Here is a 19,650-nt window from a genome sequence, read left to right on the forward strand (position 1 = left end):
CAATCCGTCATCACCCAACGCAAAACACCGAGGTCCGGATATAAAAGGTAAACGGGGGACGGCCAATCCTTAGCACAGAAGGATAGAAGAATAAAAGAAAAAAGGAAGGGGAAGAATTCTATCACGACTGGGCCGCATTCACCGCAGCCTTCACATCCTCCTCCGAACTCATGATTTGCACCTTGATAGCGCCAGTTTTCGGGTCGGAGGCCGTGTCAAACGCCTTGAGGGCATCCTCGAGGATGTAACGGTGGGTCACCAGTTTCTTCAAGTTGATGACACCGCTCTGGACCAAACGGATGGCGCGCGGCCAGGTGTTGCAGTAGCGGTACTGGTACTGCAGGTCGATCTCCTGAGTGCTAAGGCGCATGAAGGGAATCTTCATCTCGTTCTTGCCCACGCCGATCACAAAGACCTTGCCGCCGAACTTGACGCTCCAAATGGCGGAGGCAACGCTGCTCTCGACGCCGGTACACTCCAGCGCCAGGCGAGGTCGCAGGACGTCCGGACCTGTCGTCTGGCCGTTATTGAAGGCAGCGATAATTCCCGTCGCGTTCTCCTCAGCCGACTGGCTGGTCTGCACCTTGTAGGGGTGCACCTCCGGCACCAGCGACTTGGCAAAAGCCAGACGTCCCTCATCGATATCAGTGATGACGAGGGGCGTGGCACCAGCGGCGCGGGCACTGAGGAGGGTAATGAGGCCGATGGGACCAGCGCCGGTGATCAGGCAGGGGTCTCCTAGGCGCAGACCACTGCGCTCAATGGCAGCCAGGGAGACACTGAGGGGTTCGAGCATGGCACCATCCTCGTAGCTCATGTCTCCGATCTTGTGGCACCAGGTGGCAGGGTGGTTGAAGTAGCGGCGCAGGAGACCGTCGACGGGTGGGGTGGAGAGGAACTGGACATTTTCGCAACCGTTATAGCGACCAGTCAGACACGGCTCGCAGGCGTTGCAGATAACATTCGGCTCAATGGCGACACGGTCGCCGGGCTTCAGGTGGGTGACATCGGGAGCGACGGAGACGACCTGGCCGGCGGACTCGTGGCCCAGGATATGGTCGCCGGTGACAATCATCGGACCAATGCAGCCTTCGTGCCAGAAGTGGACATCGGATCTAGACGCAGCCACGATTGTCAGTTACTCGCATGACCACAGAACGTATGAGCCGTCCCCAAGAAATCCTCAAGAGGACAACAAGAGGAAGAAATATTTACCCGCAAATGCCAGTGCTGCGGACTTCGACAGTCACCTGGCCAGCATTCAGGCCTTTCCCAACCTTCACATCGGCCAGCGACGGAGTCGATTCGGCGACCCAGAGGTCATGGTTGGTGTTGGTGAAGACACCAATGTTCGGCTTCTCGAGGTTGATTGTGGTCATGGTGTATAATCGAATGTGAAGAGGTGTTATCGAGAAAAACACAGCCAGGACACATCCCACTTTAATACCTGCCCCTCATTCTCATCGGAAAATATAGATTATCGCATTTATCCGGGGTGTGGAGACCGGACCCACTTGATGATAACGAGGGGTATATTAACCTGGGGAGGATTGGCGCATGGATTCTCGGCCTTCAGATTGGAGATGGACGTCAAGTAATTGGTGGGACTTAAGCTATCATCTTCCATTGTTAGTCTAGGGCGTAATACACATGTATAAGACATCGAAGGCTTACCAGGAACGAGAGTTTACGAGGATTGAAGAGAAGAGAGTTGGAGGGGAACGAGAGGAAGATGAAGAATGAAGATTCGGTCTCGGTTAATTTTGAGTCGATTAATCTCGCCTCAGGCCCCCACCGGGCAATTCTCCGGCGGAGAAAACGCCGGCTGGTGGACTTTTCCACCATGTCCTCTACAAGCATTGGCCATTTATGGAAATATACCTAAAACGATAAGATACCTCTGGTTTCCCATGGAGGGTCTATATGGATATCTAGTCATTCAATCTATATAGGATCATCCCCTTTGATACCGATCAGAAGTGGACTTCCGCCTTCAATGGTGTCGCCGGGCTGGACCAACACCTTCCTCACACTGCACTGGTCAAAGCGCGAGTCAACTCGGAGACTGATTTCCAGCTTCATGGCCTCTAGAATGATGACTACCTGGCCGGCTTCGAGGGCGTCGTCGTCCCGAACGAGCACTTTCCAGACATTGGCGCTGATAGGGGACTCAAGGATAACGGATCGCGGGTCTGTTGTAGTCAGCCGGTGTTCTGGACAAGCACCGAAGACGGAGATAAAAGAAAGAGAAAGAAAGGTCAAAGAATGAGGAATGGAAGAGGACATACCTTGCAGAAACTCACCCACTTGGTCCATCGACGGACCACTAGCCGCTTTTTCTTCTGACCACTGCGTCAAAAGCCGTCGCTCGATTGCGAGCATCTCCTTCTCAAACACGCTCTGTCTTTCCCGGATTTCTTGGACCTCGCTCTTCGTGCTGACCAAGAGTGCGTTATGCGCAGCCATGTCGAACTCGGTGTCAGCCATCTTGTACTGGTACCGGCCGCTTCTCCAGAGTGCAATCTCCTCCTCGAACTGTTCGGCCCGCACCTCATAGAATTTGATAACGTCCATATCTTCAAACAACCATGGACGATCGGCTGAAAATCCTTCCTTGGACCCCAGGACGTCCACGCCAGGGATCGTCAAACCAGTCAGCATGTATCCACCAGGGCCGTCGGCGTTGTACAGCGCCATGCATGATCCGCCCCAGGAAACGGCGCCCGCGGAGGTAAATGTGCGGGAGGGGTTCATTTTCGGCGAGCGCAGACGATGCCGAGGATCGGCGGGCAGACATTGAGGAAGCGCCATGACAAACCCCACGCCGACGGCGACAAAGTCTGCATTGAGGAAGATTGACTTGAGCTCGTCGCGCGAGATCCCGTTGTTACGAGCGAGGAAGTCAAAGTTGTCTGGGAGATAAGATGCGTAGGGCCGTTGGTTCGTCATGTATCTTTCGGTAGCCGCAGTGAGGGTCTGATGCTCGAAGACGAACGGGAGGTAAAAGGTCCGATTGGCGATCTTCATCGTCCGAATGTCTCCTAGCTGGCGCTCGAGGGCGACGAGGTACTCGAGAAGCTTTCGTTGCGGTAGTTGGAGACCGTCGTAGTATATCTGGAGGGAGCTGCCACAGCCCACCGTATTGACCAAGCCAGTCTGGAAGGTGATTCCCTCGACTGCTGCTCTCAGAGCCCGTGATAGGGCCGTTGCACGACACTTGTGGTTCAGATCGAACTTGCCATCGCCGTACTCAACCAGGAGGTAGTTGTCACCACCCTGTCGGTAGGTCACGGCGGGCGTGCCAGCCGTGGCCTCCAGGCGTCTGAGAACAGCCGGGTCTGTGCATCGAGCGGCGGTGGGATTATCCAGGAGACCACTGACGGCCTTGATACTTGAGAAATCCCCTGACCGGATCGCCCGATCGAGGCTGGCAAGGTAGTTGTCGACCTTCCTCCAGCTGTTGAGCGCCGTAGTTAGAGAGATGCGGTGGAAGGTGAGTGTGTCGCCTGGCTGCAGCTGTCCGACCTTCCAGAGGTCTGCGCTCACTACCGTCAAACTACAAATGAACCCTCCGAAGTTGGGACAGTCGACGGGGAAGATAACCGGTTCATCGCCTGTCCAGTTCAACCCCCCCAGGGGGTATCCCCACTCGATGACATTGCTTGGATGCGACCCTCCTTCGCCGCCATCCGACCGGGCCCATTGCGGCCGCGGGCCTACCAGTCGGATGCCTCCTCGCGCAGCATTGTGGGAGACCTTCCACTTATACGAGTACACCATTTCGAGATCCTCCGGGAGGAGGTACCCTTCTTCGAAGGGGCCGCCCATAACCTGCACGTCCCAGTGCTTGGTGTAATGCGGACGGGCCGATTCAGGGATATGAAATGGCTCCGGACTTTCGGATTGCTGGGAAAGAGGCGCGAGGGAAAGATAATCCCCCGATTTCAATGCTCTATTTTGGTATCCGCCGATGCCGATATCAGGGCACGTCGATTTAGAACCGAACCATCGGGGGACACTGGGAAAACCCCCGCGAACAGCCAAATACGCGCGGCAGCCACCGGAGACATTCACCTTTCCAATGGTTAAACGCTGGCCTGCTTGGACATAAACTTGTGTCCAAAGGGGCATTGGATTGCCGTCCAATGTTGTTTCCAAGGGCGGTCCGCATAGAGCTATCACGGCGTCGCCGAGAAACTTCAAGTCGGGTCCGTTGAGGGTGATCTCCAACGCCTCCGTACTGTCTGCATTACGTACCAGCTTATTCGCAGCCTTGAATGTGACAGCATCCATCGGTCCGGAATGGCCAAAACCCCGTCCGATTGTTGGCCGTCCGGGGAAGTCCTGAACGAGGGTCTTCGCTCCGCCGGAAACAACGTCAATGGCAGCAGGGGCAAAGTTGAATGATTCCAGGAAGGTCGTGATTGTATTTCCCTCGTGGAACGGAGGGGACTCCAGGACAGCGCGAAGAAATTCCAAGTTGGTCGGAGGCCCACTGAGAGCTGTCTTTGAGACAACCTGCACCATATCACCTATGGCTTGCTCTCGAGTCGGAGCATGGTGCATGATTTTTGCGATAAGCGGATCTTCAATAAGTCAACAAAGGGGTCAATCGATTTAGGCATACAGCACCTACCGTAATTCGGACTGATTGCAATTCCGGGGCGCACCCACGTATCGATTCGAGTTCCGGGAAGCATATGCCAGTCCACCCCCATCAGCGTTCCCGGCGAGGGGACAAAGTCTCTAGCTGGATTCTCCGCGCAGACTCTCAGCTCGATGGCATGTCCCTGCGGCTGACGACATCTCTCTTGAAGCCGCTGCAGCTCCGACTCCGCAATCCCTCCACGACCGCAGAGCTGCGCATCCGCTTGCAAGTACATCAGCTCCACCAGGTTTACTCCGTAACACATCTCCGTAATCCCATGCTCAACCTGCAATCGTGTATTCATTTCAAGGAAGAAGAACTTCCCCGTATCGTCATCAACCAAGAATTCTATCGTGCCCGCAGAAGCGTACTTCAAATGCTCCGCGAATCGCACCGCCGCGGTAGTAAGCTTCTCCCGCAACTTTGGGAACCGGTTCTCCACAAACGGAGAAGGACATTCCTCAATCACCTTCTGGTGACGACGCTGTATAGAGCACTCGCGCTCCCCGAAGGAGACAGCCTTGCCGCTTCCGTTCCCAAATACCTGGACCTCAATGTGGTGGCTCCGAGGGAAGTATCGCTCCACGAACACGCCGGGGTTCTTGAACAGCGTACTCCCCCGGGACTGAACGCTCTTGAACGAAGATCGGACTTCTGCCTCCGTCTCGCATGTCAAGAGACCCATTCCCCCACCTCCTGCTGTCGCTTTCAGCATGACCTGCACACATATTTGTCAGCGCCATACATAGCACGCCCATAAAGGACAAAGGCTCAAATTAAAGACACTCACCGGAAAGCCTATCTGACTAGCGATCCCAACCGCCTCCTCCTCATCCATCACCAACCCCGCACTACCGGGGACGATAGGGATAGAGGCGTCTATCGCGCATTGCCGCGCAGTGTGCTTCAAGCCCAGAGATTCCATGACATCCGTCGACGGGCCGACGAACACCATGCCATTCTCGCTCAGCCGCTTCACGAAGTCGGGGTTTTCCGAGAGGAACCCATAGCCTGGAATGACGGCGTCTACACTGTTCTCCTTGGCTATTGAGATAATTTGTTCACTATTTTCTTGATCAGGTCTTTCACGTCAGATAAAGTGGGAAAAGAAGCTTACATGTCGAGATAGGCTGTGGTAGCTGGTCCTTGCAGCGGACATGCTTTGTCTGCTAGAGAAACGTGCGCTGATGTGGCATCTACGTCGGTGAATATTGCCACGGACTTGATATTCAGACGACTGGGGTTTTCAAGTCAGCTTGTCTCCTCTCTCTCTCTCTCTCACTCTCTCTGGAAAAGAGGCACTCACCGCGCAGCTTCAATAAGACGAACAGCAATTTCTCCTCGGTTTGCGACTAGCACCGTCTTTAACGAGTCCATAATTTCCTACAATGAAGGTCCGTATAGAGATACAGAGATGAAGAGTATCCTAACGATCTATCATTCTAACAAGAATAATGTGCATATATGAGACCAAGAAGTTCCGGGGTAGTCTACTTACCGGCTAATATAAACCGCTATCTAGTAAGGTAGTCTCGAACCAGTCAGATCCCGTCGGACCCAACTTAATCTGTCGGACCTCCACTTTATCATTCTTGGTCCGTTGTCGGATCGGCGGTGGTCCGATCTTCTACATCCGATTTTTATCTCCGATATTGTGGTTCAGGTTCTATCTGGATGCGATAATACACTCCAAAAGCATAACAAAAGGTGGAGTCAAGAAAAAAAAGAGATAATAGAAAAATAAACAATAGGAGAGAACAAAAGAAAACAAGATACAAGCAAGATCTCTGGTGAACCCTCATTCTATACCTGCAGACAACTCAATCAACATGGACAGCTGTGTCGCATCCCTTGCGCTGAGCGCCACTGCAACAAAGCAAATCGCGCAATGGGAGAAGAACATCGCTCCAGGATTTGCCAGCTTCCCTGTGAGTAAAATTCTCCGCTATCGAAAATGCAACACAGGAGCTTAACGGGTGCAGGTTGTCTGGGAAAGCGCCAAAGGCCACACGGTAACCGACACAGATGGCAAAGAGTACATCGACATGATTTCGCAGTTTGCGGTCGTCAACTTCGGCCATTCTCACCCGCACATCATTGAAGCCGTCATCGAGCAGACCCGGCGATGCGCGCTCACCAATACATCTTACATGAACCCGCTCTACGGGAGGCTCGCGACGAGACTGACGGAAGTGGGTGCCCCCTCCTTGGCCACTGGTGAAAAGGACGAGAGCTAACGCCAGGAAAGAAATTCGGTTACGATGCGATCGCTTCCATGGTGACGGGCGCTGAAGCTGTAGACGCCTTGATTAAGATCGCGCGCAAATGGGCCTACGTTACGAAAGGCATTCCGAATGACGAGGCGATTATCTTGACGACAGACCAGTGCTATCATGGCTTGACGTTGGCGACTATGGGTCTCTCAAATCGCATTGCACAGAGTATGTTTGTCTTGAAGGAATTTATCTTCGCGCGTTTTGAACCTTTCTTCTACCACCCGAAGAAGAGTCGCATGGTACAGGACTGACACTTGAGCCCAGACTTTGGCAAGCATCTGCCCAATGTTGGCCCCCACGATCCGCAGACGGGTCAAGTGGTGCGGTTTGGAGATGTTGGTGATCTTGAAAACGCTTTGGCCGGGTCCAGCGGTCGGATTGCAGCCGTTTTGATCGAGCCTGTGCAAGGTTATGCCGGGTAAGACGTCTTTTTCACCATGTCTACGGGCTTCTCTTGTGGCTTTGAAGCTTCGACGGCGCGTTGCTAACTCAATAAATTAGCACAAAGACTCCACCCAAAGGGTATCTAACCGCGGTTCAAGACCTCTGTCGCAAACACAATGTCCTCTTCCTCTGCGACGAGGTCCAGACCGGTTTCGGCCGTACTGGCTTTGACCTGGCATATCAGCGCGAGTCCGGGGTCAAGCCCGATATGGTGGCACTTGGGAAAGCCTTGACAGGGGGTATGTATTCAATTCGCAACCAGGTCCAGATATGTCTCGCAACTGACAGTCTTAAGGTGCAACGCCAATGTCCCTCGTCATGGGCAAGGCGCATGTAATGGACATCATTGAGCAAGGCGACATAGTCAGCACATTCGCGGCCTCTCCCGTAGGCTGCGCAGCCGCGTTGGCCGTCCTCGATGTCCTAGAGGCTGAGGACATCTCCGCGCGATCCCAGCAGCTGGGTCTCGTACTCGCAGACGCGATTGATCGGGCTCAATTACCTTATATTTTGGAACACCGGGGCCGAGACGCCGGGCTGTTCCAGACTCTTGTCGTTGACGAGAAGCCCGAACTTGGCATCACGGCTCGCCGGATTGCGGCGCTTTGCGCCCTCCGTGGTGTGCTGTGTGGAAATGCGGCCAATCGGTTGCGGCTCAGTCCTCCGCTAGTTATCGCTGAGGATGCGTTGTGTCGCTCTGTGGAGGTCATTGCTAAGGCGTTTCGGGATGTTGGCACGTTAGGGTTGTTCCCTGGGTCGACGTGACATATATATATTTTGTTTAGACTTATCCTGTAGTATTTTGCTTCAATTGATACACACGTAGTCAGTGAGCTGTGGTAATACACTGCGGTTTTATATTCGTTATTGAACTGAGAGGCCCATCGTAAAGACGTGGCGTGAGCAAATGTCAGACTTGAAGCAAAACTTGACTGTAATCCAATCCGACTATAGTCTAATACATTTCTATAGTCTCATACAATTCTATATTCTGGTCTAGCTTTCATTTCAAGTCGATATAAAGTAAAGTCATAGAATTTTATCTTGTATACCACCAGATTCTACGAATATCCCATCGTGGAGTTAAACCGGTCCACTACCTCTCGAGTCGCCTTGACGATTCCCACACTATCAGGACTATCGGAGTGGCAGCATATCGTCACCGGGTTGTCCTTCAAATCAAATGACACAACCTTCCCCTCCACACTCGTCACACTACCATCCTCTACCTGCTGTGTGACATGCTTTTTGACATCATCCATCACCCACGGCAGCCTCTTCCGCTCGATAACCAAAGTCCCCTCGTTGTTATACCTCACATCCGCGAAAAACTCCGCCCAGAACGGCAACCCCGCTTCACGAGCCGCCGTCTCCATGTGCGTCCCTGGCAATCCAATGACAGGAACGCCGCGCGGGATACCAGCCATCACCGCTCGTGCAATCTCAATGTCTCTGCAGCAGAGGCCGTACAGCATGCCGTGGGGCTTCACGTGGTGCAACTCCATGCCTTCCCGCTCCAAAAAGGCTTTCAGTGCCCCGACCTGGTATACGATATTGGCCGTGTGCTCCTCCGCTGTCAGGACCAGCTCCCGTCGGCCGAATCCGTGGATGTCTGGTAGGCCGGGGTGGGCGCCTGTTGCGATGTTGTGTTCCTTGCAGGCTCGGACGGTCCGAGCCATGACCACGGGGTCTCTATAAAGGAGATTAGTTAGCACTGGAATCAGCTCGTCACAGCAGTCTGCTGAACCGGCGTATTGTGGGAAATTCATTACCCCGCACTATTTGATTGTTCTTCGGTCAGTTATCCGTATCATTGTCCAATATTTGTTGATCAAAGCATCGCATACTGGAATCCACACGCCACATTGGCCTGGTCAATTAGGGGGAACAGCTCATCATCCGGTCCACATTTAAAGTTGCCGTAGGCTTCGCCCAGGTCAACATTGATGAAGGCCTTGCTCTTGATGGGAGCCATGGTATCGGTACAGTAGCAATGTAAAAGGGGATATTTTTTTGAAAATTATGAATAAAGATAGGTGTCATCGATGGTTCTGAATAGAGACAAGGCACGGAATTCTAATTGACCCTGATATATCCATTTTCGCCCTGGTTATCGAACCCAACCGCGATGTGGGGATGAAGATAGAGAGATGCGGAGAAGATGTCGGAGCGGAGCGATGTCGGTCGGACCACGTGGGGCCAGGTGTCCCACGTGATATCACGGCGCTTCTCCGACATTCAATTCGGATCTTCCTGGTTTACTCCCAGCTTCTCCGCACGGAGAGCTGACAATTGGACTGGATGACATGCAGAATTGATTTCTGTCGGACCTCATACTCGTCTGTCCTTGAACTACCTACCCCCTATCTCAGGCTTGAAGCGTGCTTCCGTCCCCTGTCTCCGTCTCCATCTGCACGCGGGCGGTCCGTGCATGACCCTGCATGATGGACTCTGGTGCTAGTGCGAGTAGTAGTATCTCCCGACGTCGACAGCAACGCATGGCATGCGATACATGTCGGAGGCGAAAGACCAGGTGCAACGTGGTGGAGACGACCCCCTGTTCGGTCTGCGCCAGATCGAAGATCCCCTGCAGGTAAGCCCTATGAAGTCGGAGTCGCCCTTCTATACATCATTTAGTGGAGGAGATGCTTAAGGTCCGTTACCAGGTCCACCCCTGAATGGTCACTGCCAAGGTCTCGACGACGGCGGTCGACGCAAGTTCAGTCGGAGCCGGTTGAGCCAGCGGCTGCACCAGAAACGACTAGTCCGCACCCTATGCCCAGCGAGGCACATCGGGAAAGACCCACAGACGGCAGTTTCAATGATGAATCTCCGCCGGAGCTGGCACCCATTGTGACGGAGCGAGATCGCGTCGTCGACGGACTCGCGAGGAATGGCCTTAGCCAGTTCTATCAACGCGGGGTAGATTCCACTCATTGGACGGTCTTTGCGGATTCGGATCACATCCGTCTGGCATACATGGGAACGGGGACCTCTAATATTGCCCATCTAATTAGTTTGAAGCGCGTGGCGCAACCGTCCCTGCATTTTCCCTATCCGCCCATTCGGCCTCCGCTTCCTTGGAAGCCGGAGGGGATCTGGGGATCTCTGAATAATATTGACATCGCGCATGATACGGCCCGCTTTCCGGCGCAGGAGATCCGGGATGCGCTCGTGGACGCCTTCTTTGAGAAAATATTCCCTGGCTTCCCGATCGTCGACGAGATTACGTTTCGCCGACAGTACGCAAGTCGGACTAACCCCCCGCCATTGTTGCTCTTCCAGGCGGTTCTTCTGGCCGGCTCACATGCCTGTGAGCACCCCACCGTGGCCGCATCCCGCATGGTGGTGAAGAGGACTCTTTTTCGAAGAGCGTCAATGCTATTCCACATCCGACATGAGAACGACCGTTTGCAAATGGCCCAAGCGGCTTTGCTTTTTGTATGGCACCTAGAGAACTCGGACTCGGTGTGTGGCGGGAGCTACTACTGGCTGGGGATCGCCCAGCGCATCGCCTTCGGCATGGGCATGCACCGCGATCTATCCCGCCAGGCAAGCAGTCGCCTACCTGACTGGGAGAGGCGGCTGAACCGACGAATCTGGTGGACGTTGTTTCAGATGGAGGTTTTCTCCTGCCTTGAGCATGGGCGGCCATGCATGATCAACTGGAATGACACCGATCAGTCCGCTTTGGAGCTGCAAGACTTTATCGAGGATGAGTCCGAACGCGTCAGTGAGCGAGTGCAGCTCCACTACATCACCAGAAATATCGACATCGCGGTCATTGGGTTCCGTATCCTCCAAGTCAACGCTCCCTCGGTGCCGTCAGAGGAGATAGCAGCTTTGGTCCCTTCCATCGAAAAGTCCCTTGTCAGCTTTGCGCTGGATCTTCCCGCTATGACCGATTTCTGGTCCTGTCAACTGCGGATGCACTACAATCTGGTCCTGATCCACCTCCATCGACCCCAATCTGCGACGAGTCCACCTATCTCCCGATCCCCCAACTGCCAAGAAATCTGTCGTGATGCATCCCAGGCCATTCTATCCTGTCTCGAGACCATCGTCCATCGAGGATGGACGGGCCAGTGCCTATTTACCGCTGTTGCGGCCGTCATGGCCGGCGCGATTCAAATGTCTTTGGATGCTCGACAGTCGCTCCAGCAAGGCAGCTTGGTGCTGGCATTGAACGCCCAAGATCGGCTTGCGCGGCTTTTGCGTTGTGCCCGTGTGCTAGAGAACTTTTGGCCCAGTGCAGGCGCGGTCCATGGCCTTTTTGATCAGCTGTCGGCCGAGCTCAAGGATCTAGCGGCAAGGACCCCTCAGAGCTCTCCGAGCTATGTCGATGTTCCGCAAGGCAGCGAATTGCCCGTAGAGTGGATCCTCGAAAATCCGACCGATCTGTTTAATTTCGCTGTGCCGACCGATCTTGTTCCTGGGGACTGGATGAATGATGCATGTTTCTTAAACGGTTCTCTAGGCTGAGCCAAGACATGCATTTCTCGTCCACCACGCTGTCACATCCAAACGCCTTAAACCTACGCTCGAAGAAGTCGATCTTGACAGTTGCGCTTTTGTACAGGTTACATTTCTTCTTTCGCCAGAGCTTTGAACTCAACGGATAAACTGATTTGCATAGTCGGCGCCCAACCCAACCTTCTCATAGTGCTCCCTGGCCAGCTTCAACTTGCTAAAGACGTCCTCGACGCCCTCCGGCCGCCCCTGAGAATCCACATAGATATAAGCCCCCGTGACGTGGAACAGGGTGACCATCTCCTCAACACCTTCCGGAACCTCCAACGTGTGGATGTCACCAGGAGGCTCGAACGCGTGACTCCCCTCCGTCGCCCACCATGGGTGCTCCAGATAATGCCATCTGCCCTTGAGAGTCGTGGCCTGGACGGGGCCGGAATGTCGGTGTCGAGATAGGATGCCGGACTTGCGCACCCGCAGCAGGTTGACGAAATAGCCTTGCGAGACACCGAGTACCAAAGGTCGGAACCACACGTCCTACCGATTCGATCGCTTGTCAGCCACGTTTTTGGATCGCATCGTGTGTTTGTATGGAATACATACCTGTGCTTGAGGGACCCAGAGCCTCTCGTCACAGTCCAAGCTGAGGACATTTGGGATAACGAGATCGTCTAACTTGTTCGGCAGCGGTTCGCCTTGATAGGGCACCGCCTCGGCCTGAGGCCGCGCGTCTTTGGAAGTTCCGTTTGTCGTCATTGTGTTTTCAGTTTTGATTCTCCGATATTGACCAGGCTATCGACGTTGCTTCGTGCGTTGGAAATATGCTCGATCTAAGAAGATGCTGGCGGGGCTGCGATCTCAAATATACTTGAGCAGTCTGGCTCAGTCCCTCCTCCGGACCTGCCACTGTGGCTCCGAGGGGTGGATATCCTCTCCTCATGGCATGACCTTGCCGCGGTGAGAGGCGGGGCAGCGCAAACATCCCCCACTATGTTATGGAGAAGCAATTTCTCATCCGGAGTGAAGACCGATGCCGGCATATCCGACGAAGTGAATATCGGACCATGTGGGTCACCAGCAGGTCCGACTCCGAGCAATGACAATGATAGTGATTATTATTACAATTATGATGACCATCTTTTTCAAGGCCTGGTCTCCACTTCCTGTTGATAACGGAGGTCCGGCAAAATCCAATATCCTGTGATTTGGATTGGGATTCCCCGGATTTCCACGCTTCTCCACTCTGATAATACTATAGTCGACAGCAGGAATACAAGCAGGGATATGGACGGGCGAGGATGTCCATCACTGCTGACCAACAGTCAAGCGAGAATGATAAGACTATGTAGGATTAACTTTCAGGTTAGGGTTGCTATGTGACGATTGTCGCCCCTATCAGCGGTGTACAACTCCTTCGATACTTAAGTATTTTATCTATTCTTAGTCGAATGAGATAGTTTACAACAAGTCGTGTTTATTTCTCCACTCATATCGATTTCGTATAACCCATCCGCTACTAAGATGAGCGTTGAAAAGGGAAAAGAGGCAATTCATCTCCAACCCGACGATGACATTGTCGCAGGACATATCCACATAGGAGATGAGCTACTCAAAGGAGAAGACAACGACCAAGGATTCGAGGTATTCCAAAACACGGGGGATGGAGTCGACTTTCGAGTCCTCAGCTGGCAATGGGCATCTATCATTTTCCTGAAGTGTAAGTGAGCGGATGTCCACCCAGCCCTATCTTTCCTAACACATTGACAACCGCCAGTAACCTTCGCCACCGGCGTGATGACCATCCCAGGCCAGCTGTACATTCTCGGCGCCGCTCCGGGAAGCCTCGTTGTCCTCGGATGGGGCATAATCAACACCTACGCAGGAGTCGTGCAGGGTAATTTCCGAAACCGACACCCCATGTGCCACTCTGTGGCAGACATGGCCGGGGTGGTAGGCGGGCCGCTGCTGCGCGAAATCGCCGGCGTCTGCTTCATCGCGAGCTGGATCATCTGCGCCGCGTCCGGCATCAACGGCGCAACGACGGCCCTCAACGCGCTCTCCGACCACGCCACCTGCACAAACTGGTATGCCCTGGCCGTCACGGCTGTCGTCGTGCTCGTCGCCAGCCTCCGTAAGTTTGGGGAGCTCAGCTGGATTAGCTGGGCTGGGTTTGTGTCTGTCTTCGCTGCTGTATTCATCGTCGTCATCGGCGTCACGCTGAGGGACCGTCCGGCGGGGGCGCCCCAGACGGGAGACTACGACTTTGGATATCACGCTGTGGCGTTTCCCTCCTTCGTGCAGGGTATCAGTGCCGCTGCCACGCTGTTTTCTGCTAGTGCTGGCACGTCCGCCTTCCTGCCTGTCATCTCGGAGATGCGCCAACCGAGAGATTACAAGAAGTCCCTGTATGAATGAAGTCTCCAACTGGACTATGAAATCTGTTGTGCTAACATAAGGATAGATACCTCTGCATGTTCACAGTGACCGCCGCCTACCTCTCCTTCGGACTCGTCGTATACAGATGGTGCGGGAAATGGATCACGACTCCATCGCTAGGAAGTGCCGGGCCAACCCTCAAGAAAGTATCCTACGGAGTCGGACTCCTAGGTATCATCGTAACCGGCATTCTCTACGTACGGCCCCTCCTCCCCCTCCCCCATCCCCATAACATACACCATATTCACGGTACTAACACAAGCAGGTCCACGTCTCCGCCAAATACATCTTCGTCCGCATCCTCCGCGGCTCCACCCACCTCCAATCCAACACCTTCACCCACTGGGCAACCTGGCTCTCTTGCACAGTCGGCCTATCTATCGTAGCCTTCCTCCTCGCAGCAGCGATCCCCATCTTCAACTACCTGCTCGGGCTAGCAGGGAGTCTGGGATTTGCGCCTATCGCGCTCATCCTGCCGCCGTGGTTGTGGATTTTCGACCACGGCGATTGGCGCACTTCGTCTTCGCCTGTTAAGATGGTTGTTTACTACTTGCATTGGGTATGGGTTCTGATAGGGGTGTTTATGACGGTTGGGGGCACTTATGGGATTCTGCAGTCTGTTGTGGATGCTTATCGGTCTGGGGATATTGGGGGGACGTTTTCGTGTGCGGATAATAGTTGATTCACCGTTATATACAGGTTGGGATACTTCATATATATGATAACAGCGAATTGATCGGTTCTATATCATATGTACTAAGTAAAATATAGTTGCAACACAGTCTACTCCTCAAACTCCAAATCATAAGCCAGCGTCTCCTCGCATAGCTCCTCGCGCATACGTTGCACCCTACCACAGACCAACAGTCAGCATAACATACTCACTCCCAAGCCAATCCTCAAAAAAAACAATAATCATTCTGTATTAAAAAAAAATATTTAGGAAAAGAAAGGGATATACTCTTGATGCGCCGGATGCCCTGCATAAACCTCCACATCCTTGGCCTCCTCCAACACAGCCACGAGACCCATATTGAAGCCCTTCGCGCGGGGCACACAGATAGGCAGCGGTGTGTTGGCCTTGAGGGATCGGAGGCCTGGGATCTGGCCGACCATGTTTTGAGCGGTTTGGGACCAGGTTGTGAGCTGGGTTGGAGTGACGTTGGGTTTGAGGCGGAAGAGGACTGTGGTTTATTTAGTTGGAGATGGCGGGGGGTGTTGGAGAGGGGGAGTGGTGGGTACCGATGTGGTAGATTGGCATTTTGGCGGTTGGTTGATGTTGGTTCTCTGGAGAGGATGTTGGAAAGAATGTTGGAGAGGTTGAGGGGTGTGGATAGTTTGGATATGATGAAAGAGGGGCTCATTTAGCTGGGATGATCGACACGAGATTACGGTGGATCCTTATCTAGTCTATTATACTCATTCGGCAGTAGTATAGAATCAATATAGAATAAAGTAAGAATAGATATGTACTTCTATAGTCATCAACATTATAAATCATAATCATTTCGCCTGTTCCTCCCACTGCACACCAGCCCATTCCTCGCGATACGCCGTCACTCCGACTTTCTCCGGTCCACAGTCCTTGCTACAGACGCCCAGGATGATCGTGCCCCATTCCATGCCGGCGTCATCTTTCGCACCCAATCCGACCTCGCGGCCCTCCTCCAGCATGCTGATGGCGTGCGGGACAAGTTGCAGCTCGAACACGCGTTGACTCCCACAGTGTTCGCAGCGGGGGATCCGGTTCGCACTGCTCGCGACCGTCGTCACGCGGGCTCCGGGGTTGGCAGCGGCGGCGTCGTGGAATCGCGCGCCCACTGGATCGGCGTACGAGTAGAGCAGAGGCGTGCCGCGGAATTCATATCGGAGGATCTGCTCGGGGTTGTGTGCCAAGCGGGTGGAGAACTTCATGAATGCCTTGTCCATCTCCGATTCGAAAGTATCCTTGAGCTCGGATGATCCCGCGTTGGCGTCATCGTCGGCGTTCTCCACGGTGACGTTCTCGGGCACGGTGGGTGTGGATGGCCGGGAGAGCGTTTCGTACTCGGCGTCCAGATAGTATTGCGGGTAGGGCGCGGGGAAGTCAGACTCGGCCGGCCACGGCGTAGGGGGTCCACTGGGTTCGGGGGCCTTCGATTCCGGGGGCGGGGAGGACACTCGAACTTTGTCTGCAAAGGACTCAGCGAGCGAAGCGTCATTCTCGGATGACGGTTGCTTTTCAGGCGCGGAGGGAGGAGCGGCAGGCGCTGGAGCCGGGGCCGGGGCGGGGGCCGCGAACGGGTTGCTCGGCGCGGGGGAAGAACTGGCAAGAGAAAACGGGTTTGCATTACCGGAAACACTTCCAGTGAGCGTGGAGGCTCCGAAGAGGCTGGCTCCAAGATCCTGCTTGGGAGCGTCACTCTCCGGTTTCGACTCTTGTTGTGGTTTGGCCGGTTCTTGCTTCTCCTTCCTCGGGGCCGGCTGGTTCTTCAGTCTCTTGGTGGCGCGCAAAGCCCGGATGCTGCCTGGCTTGCGGTTGCACGGTTTTCTCGGGCATCCAAAGATGTACAGTCGCCTCTCATCGCTGGGAAAGTCATCGGGGAGGTCGCCATGCAATTGGAGAAGCAGCAGCATGGGTTGATTGCAGACTTTGCAGTTGGCGTAATCACCGGAAGGCGGGGTAGCGTCGTCAATCCAGGTCTGCAGTCGAACCATCAGTATATCAGAACCCTGGGACAAGAAGAGAATGGGATCACACATACCGGTCGTCCACCCAGACGACTAATCGTATCTTCTATCAGCTCCTCCGACGCATAACCCAGCAGCACACCGGTGTCTGTAAAGTCCCCCGCATCCTCGACCGACGAGTCGCTATCGTATGGGTCCATTGTTTCTCTGTCACGGGCTTTGAGAATAGGAAGTCTGACTGATTGTGTGATTCCCTGTCCTGTAATTGAGACAGTAGTTGTTTGACTGACTTGGTCTTGAATCTGTTGGCCAAAAGTCGAAGTGAAAAAATGAAGATAAAAAATAAAATCAAAAGATCACGATAAGCGATAGGAAGGAACTAGTCCAGAATGGGACTAGTGCTGTACCGGGGTAAAATACGGTATCAGGCACTCCAGAGCAGGTGACATCACATGTTGTGATCCATCTTCAACTTCAACTTCATTCTTCATTCTTTTATTTTTTTATCTCTCTTCTGGGTTTCACTTCTGGGTTTCAATTCATTCAACTATTCTTTCTCATTAATTCTATTCTTATATACTATTGTTAATCAATTCCATTTGATATGGGATGTCTGCTTGGGACCTTCAAGAGACACTATTGATCGCCAATTGACCAGCTCCTAGAGCTTAAGCTAGGACCACTCAAATACTCGACTATCAACCAGTCAGCCCCCTGGGAGTGTTTACATTCAAAGAATCCTCTATGATGACTATCCTTCACTCCTTGTCTGTTCTTTATGTGGCCATATTCTCCTTGATTGCGTTGGCTACAGCGGATGATGCAGCACCCAAGAGAGTGGCAGTGATCGGTGAGTATTCTACCTTTCCTCTATCCCCATTCTCCAGACTAAACGGTATGGATTAGGCGCGGGCGCTGCAGGGGCCTCCACGGCGTATTTCTTGCGCAAACATGCCGATGACTCCGAGATTCCGGTCAACGTCACCGTCTTTGAGCGTGCGTCCCATGTCGGTGGCCGGTCTACCACGGTCAATGTCTTCGACGACCCCGTCTATCCGGTGGAGTTAGGGGCATCCATCTTTGTCCAAGTCAATGAGCATCTAGTGAATGCATCCCGGGATCTGGGATTGTCCGCCCGCAGCGCCGGTCACGCCCGCCCCAGAGAATCCGTGGACACCATTGGGATCTGGGATGGAGAGCAATTTGTATTCATATTGCAGGACACTTACAGCTGGTGGAACATTGGTAAATTGCTCTGGCGTTATGGATGGGCACCGGTGCGGACACAGCGCCTGATGAAGGCCACTGTGGGCAAGTTCTTGCGGCTCTACGATGAACCTCTCTTCCCGTTCCGATCCCTCTCGGCTGCCGCTGAAGCGGTCGGTTTGCTCGATACAACCGCCGCTCCTGGGAGCGTGTACCTCGATCAGAACAGCGTATCTCCCGAATTTGCTCGGGAAATCATCCAGGCCAGCACGCGCGTAAACTACGGACAGAATCTTCCCTTGATCCACGGTCTCGAGGCGATGGTGTGCATGGCTACGGATGGAGCAATGGCCATTGAAGGCGGGAACTGGCGCATCTTTGATGGAATGCTCAAGGCTGCAAAGGCGAACGTCCGAGCCAACCACGCCGTGACCTCTATTGACCGAAATCATGATCACAGCTTGACTGTGACGTTCGAAGCGAACAATGCCGAACAGAAGCAGACATTCGATGAGGTGGTTATTGCCGGTCCTCTCCAGTATTCCGATCTCGCGATCAATCCGCCCCTCGACATTGTTCCGGATGAGATCCCCTACGTCGAGCTTTATGTGACGCTGTTTTCGTCTCCACACCGACTCTTGCCCAAGTATTTTGGTCGAACGGGGCCCGACGACCAGGTCCCGGAGACGGTCCTAACCACGCTGCCGGAGGGAACCGACCTCGGTTCAAGCAGACAAGGCGTGGGCCCAGCCGGTTTCTGGAGCATCAGCACCCTCCAAACCGCCAAGCCGCGTCGCTCATCCGCTCACGACGATCAGGACCACTATGTCTACAAGATCTTCTCGCCCGAACAACCAACCGCTGAGTTCCTGCGAAGCATCCTGGGCCTGAACGCCGACGGTGCAGCCAGCACTGCCAACCAGACTATTGCTGATCTTCCCAAGAGCGATGTCAGCTGGTTCCACGAAAAGATTTGGAACCCCTATCCGTTCCTCTACCCTCGGGTCACCTTCGAGGACACGGAGCTATCCTCGAACATCTGGTACACGGGAGGCATCGAGAGCTTCATCTCCACGATGGAAACCAGCGCTCTGATGGGTCACAACGTGGCTACCTTAATCTCGCAGTCATGGGAAGACCCAATCGATGTGGACGTGGGCGATGATCCCGTTGTAGGCCATGACGACACGGAACTATGAGCGTATATACATCGGGGCGGCATGGAGGAGGGATCAGTGAATTCCACCAATTTCTATGCTCTTTTCTTTCCATTTTCACGGGTTATTTCACAGTCTTCCTAGAAGCGAATCTCCAAACGTAGTATGATGCCCAAGGCAAACACCGCGGCACGTGACCGCCTCATTCTTCCCCGCGATCGAATGTTTTTAGCTTCATCTTCCCCTCACTCTCCGTCAACGGCCGCTCCATCATATCATATCGGTTGGCCTGTGACTACCTCGGCTCTAATCTCGCCGCTCTCGTCGTTCTCGTCATTTCCCG

At 53.8% G+C, this 19,650-nt stretch overlaps 10 protein-coding genes across 10 annotated transcripts; 4 read left to right on the forward strand and 6 right to left on the reverse strand.

The window, feature by feature from the left end:
- Positions 1-49: 49 nt before the first annotated feature.
- BDW47DRAFT_133321 (NAD(P)-dependent alcohol dehydrogenase) lies at positions 50-1,379 on the reverse strand (the record flags this gene model as incomplete). Its single annotated transcript, XM_024817808.1, has 2 exons — positions 50-1,115; positions 1,216-1,379. 2 exons carry the CDS (start codon positions 1,377-1,379, stop codon positions 122-124), a joined length of 1,158 nt encoding a protein of 385 aa, XP_024669696.1. The 3' UTR covers positions 50-121.
- Positions 1,380-1,944: 565 nt separating this feature from the next.
- On the reverse strand, positions 1,945-6,025 carry BDW47DRAFT_133323 (allophanate hydrolase subunit 2-domain-containing protein; the record flags this gene model as incomplete). Its single annotated transcript, XM_024817809.1, has 6 exons — positions 1,945-2,192; positions 2,289-4,586; positions 4,637-5,366; positions 5,439-5,712; positions 5,766-5,885; positions 5,955-6,025. 6 exons carry the CDS (start codon positions 6,023-6,025, stop codon positions 1,945-1,947), a joined length of 3,741 nt encoding a protein of 1,246 aa, XP_024669697.1.
- Positions 6,026-6,426: 401 nt separating this feature from the next.
- BDW47DRAFT_109986 (L-ornithine aminotransferase) lies at positions 6,427-8,171 on the forward strand. Its single transcript, XM_024813607.1, has 6 exons — positions 6,427-6,576; positions 6,631-6,840; positions 6,897-7,089; positions 7,189-7,342; positions 7,426-7,607; positions 7,664-8,171. The coding sequence occupies exons 1-6, from the start codon at positions 6,478-6,480 to the stop codon at positions 8,131-8,133; spliced, it is 1,308 nt and encodes a 435-aa protein (XP_024669698.1). The 5' UTR covers positions 6,427-6,477; the 3' UTR covers positions 8,134-8,171.
- A 258-nt stretch (positions 8,172-8,429) lies between these two features.
- Positions 8,430-9,343, reverse strand: BDW47DRAFT_127910 (lactam utilization protein lamb; the record flags this gene model as incomplete). Its single annotated transcript, XM_024816780.1, has 2 exons — positions 8,430-9,060; positions 9,216-9,343. 2 exons carry the CDS (start codon positions 9,341-9,343, stop codon positions 8,430-8,432), a joined length of 759 nt encoding a protein of 252 aa, XP_024669699.1.
- A 330-nt stretch (positions 9,344-9,673) lies between these two features.
- BDW47DRAFT_133324 (Zn(II)2Cys6 transcription factor) lies at positions 9,674-11,850 on the forward strand (the record flags this gene model as incomplete). The annotated part of the gene is made up of 2 exons (XM_024817810.1): positions 9,674-9,961; positions 10,035-11,850. The coding sequence occupies exons 1-2, from the start codon at positions 9,810-9,812 to the stop codon at positions 11,848-11,850; spliced, it is 1,968 nt and encodes a 655-aa protein (XP_024669700.1). The 5' UTR covers positions 9,674-9,809.
- Position 11,851: 1 nt separating this feature from the next.
- BDW47DRAFT_109990 (2,4'-dihydroxyacetophenone dioxygenase family protein) lies at positions 11,852-12,923 on the reverse strand. The gene is made up of 2 exons (XM_024813609.1): positions 12,442-12,923; positions 11,852-12,375 (listed from the first exon to the last, which is right to left on the reverse strand). Exons 1-2 carry the CDS (start codon positions 12,592-12,594, stop codon positions 11,980-11,982), a joined length of 549 nt encoding a protein of 182 aa, XP_024669701.1. The 5' UTR covers positions 12,595-12,923; the 3' UTR covers positions 11,852-11,979.
- A 436-nt stretch (positions 12,924-13,359) lies between these two features.
- Positions 13,360-14,956, forward strand: BDW47DRAFT_127913 (transmembrane amino acid transporter; the record flags this gene model as incomplete). The annotated part of the gene is made up of 4 exons (XM_024816781.1): positions 13,360-13,555; positions 13,613-14,243; positions 14,300-14,471; positions 14,540-14,956. The coding sequence occupies 4 exons, from the start codon at positions 13,360-13,362 to the stop codon at positions 14,954-14,956; spliced, it is 1,416 nt and encodes a 471-aa protein (XP_024669702.1).
- BDW47DRAFT_109991 (Dabb family protein) lies at positions 14,937-15,604 on the reverse strand. The gene is made up of 3 exons (XM_024813610.1): positions 15,517-15,604; positions 15,236-15,458; positions 14,937-15,124 (listed from the first exon to the last, which is right to left on the reverse strand). Exons 1-3 carry the CDS (start codon positions 15,533-15,535, stop codon positions 15,058-15,060), a joined length of 309 nt encoding a protein of 102 aa, XP_024669703.1. The 5' UTR covers positions 15,536-15,604; the 3' UTR covers positions 14,937-15,057.
- Positions 15,605-15,743: 139 nt separating this feature from the next.
- On the reverse strand, positions 15,744-17,238 carry BDW47DRAFT_109992 (small subunit rRNA maturation protein TSR4). Its single transcript, XM_024813611.1, has 2 exons — positions 17,019-17,238; positions 15,744-16,956 (listed from the first exon to the last, which is right to left on the reverse strand). The coding sequence occupies exons 1-2, from the start codon at positions 17,142-17,144 to the stop codon at positions 15,778-15,780; spliced, it is 1,305 nt and encodes a 434-aa protein (XP_024669704.1). The 5' UTR covers positions 17,145-17,238; the 3' UTR covers positions 15,744-15,777.
- Positions 17,239-17,450: 212 nt separating this feature from the next.
- Positions 17,451-19,613, forward strand: BDW47DRAFT_60273 (putative prenylcysteine lyase). Its single transcript, XM_024819402.1, has 2 exons — positions 17,451-17,794; positions 17,851-19,613. Exons 1-2 carry the CDS (start codon positions 17,689-17,691, stop codon positions 19,347-19,349), a joined length of 1,605 nt encoding a protein of 534 aa, XP_024669705.1. The 5' UTR covers positions 17,451-17,688; the 3' UTR covers positions 19,350-19,613.
- Positions 19,614-19,650: the final 37 nt, after the last annotated feature.

Source organism: Aspergillus candidus (assembly GCF_002847045.1).
Source record: "Aspergillus candidus strain CBS 102.13 unplaced genomic scaffold BDW47scaffold_43, whole genome shotgun sequence".
Classification (NCBI taxonomy): domain Eukaryota; kingdom Fungi; phylum Ascomycota; class Eurotiomycetes; order Eurotiales; family Aspergillaceae; genus Aspergillus; species Aspergillus candidus.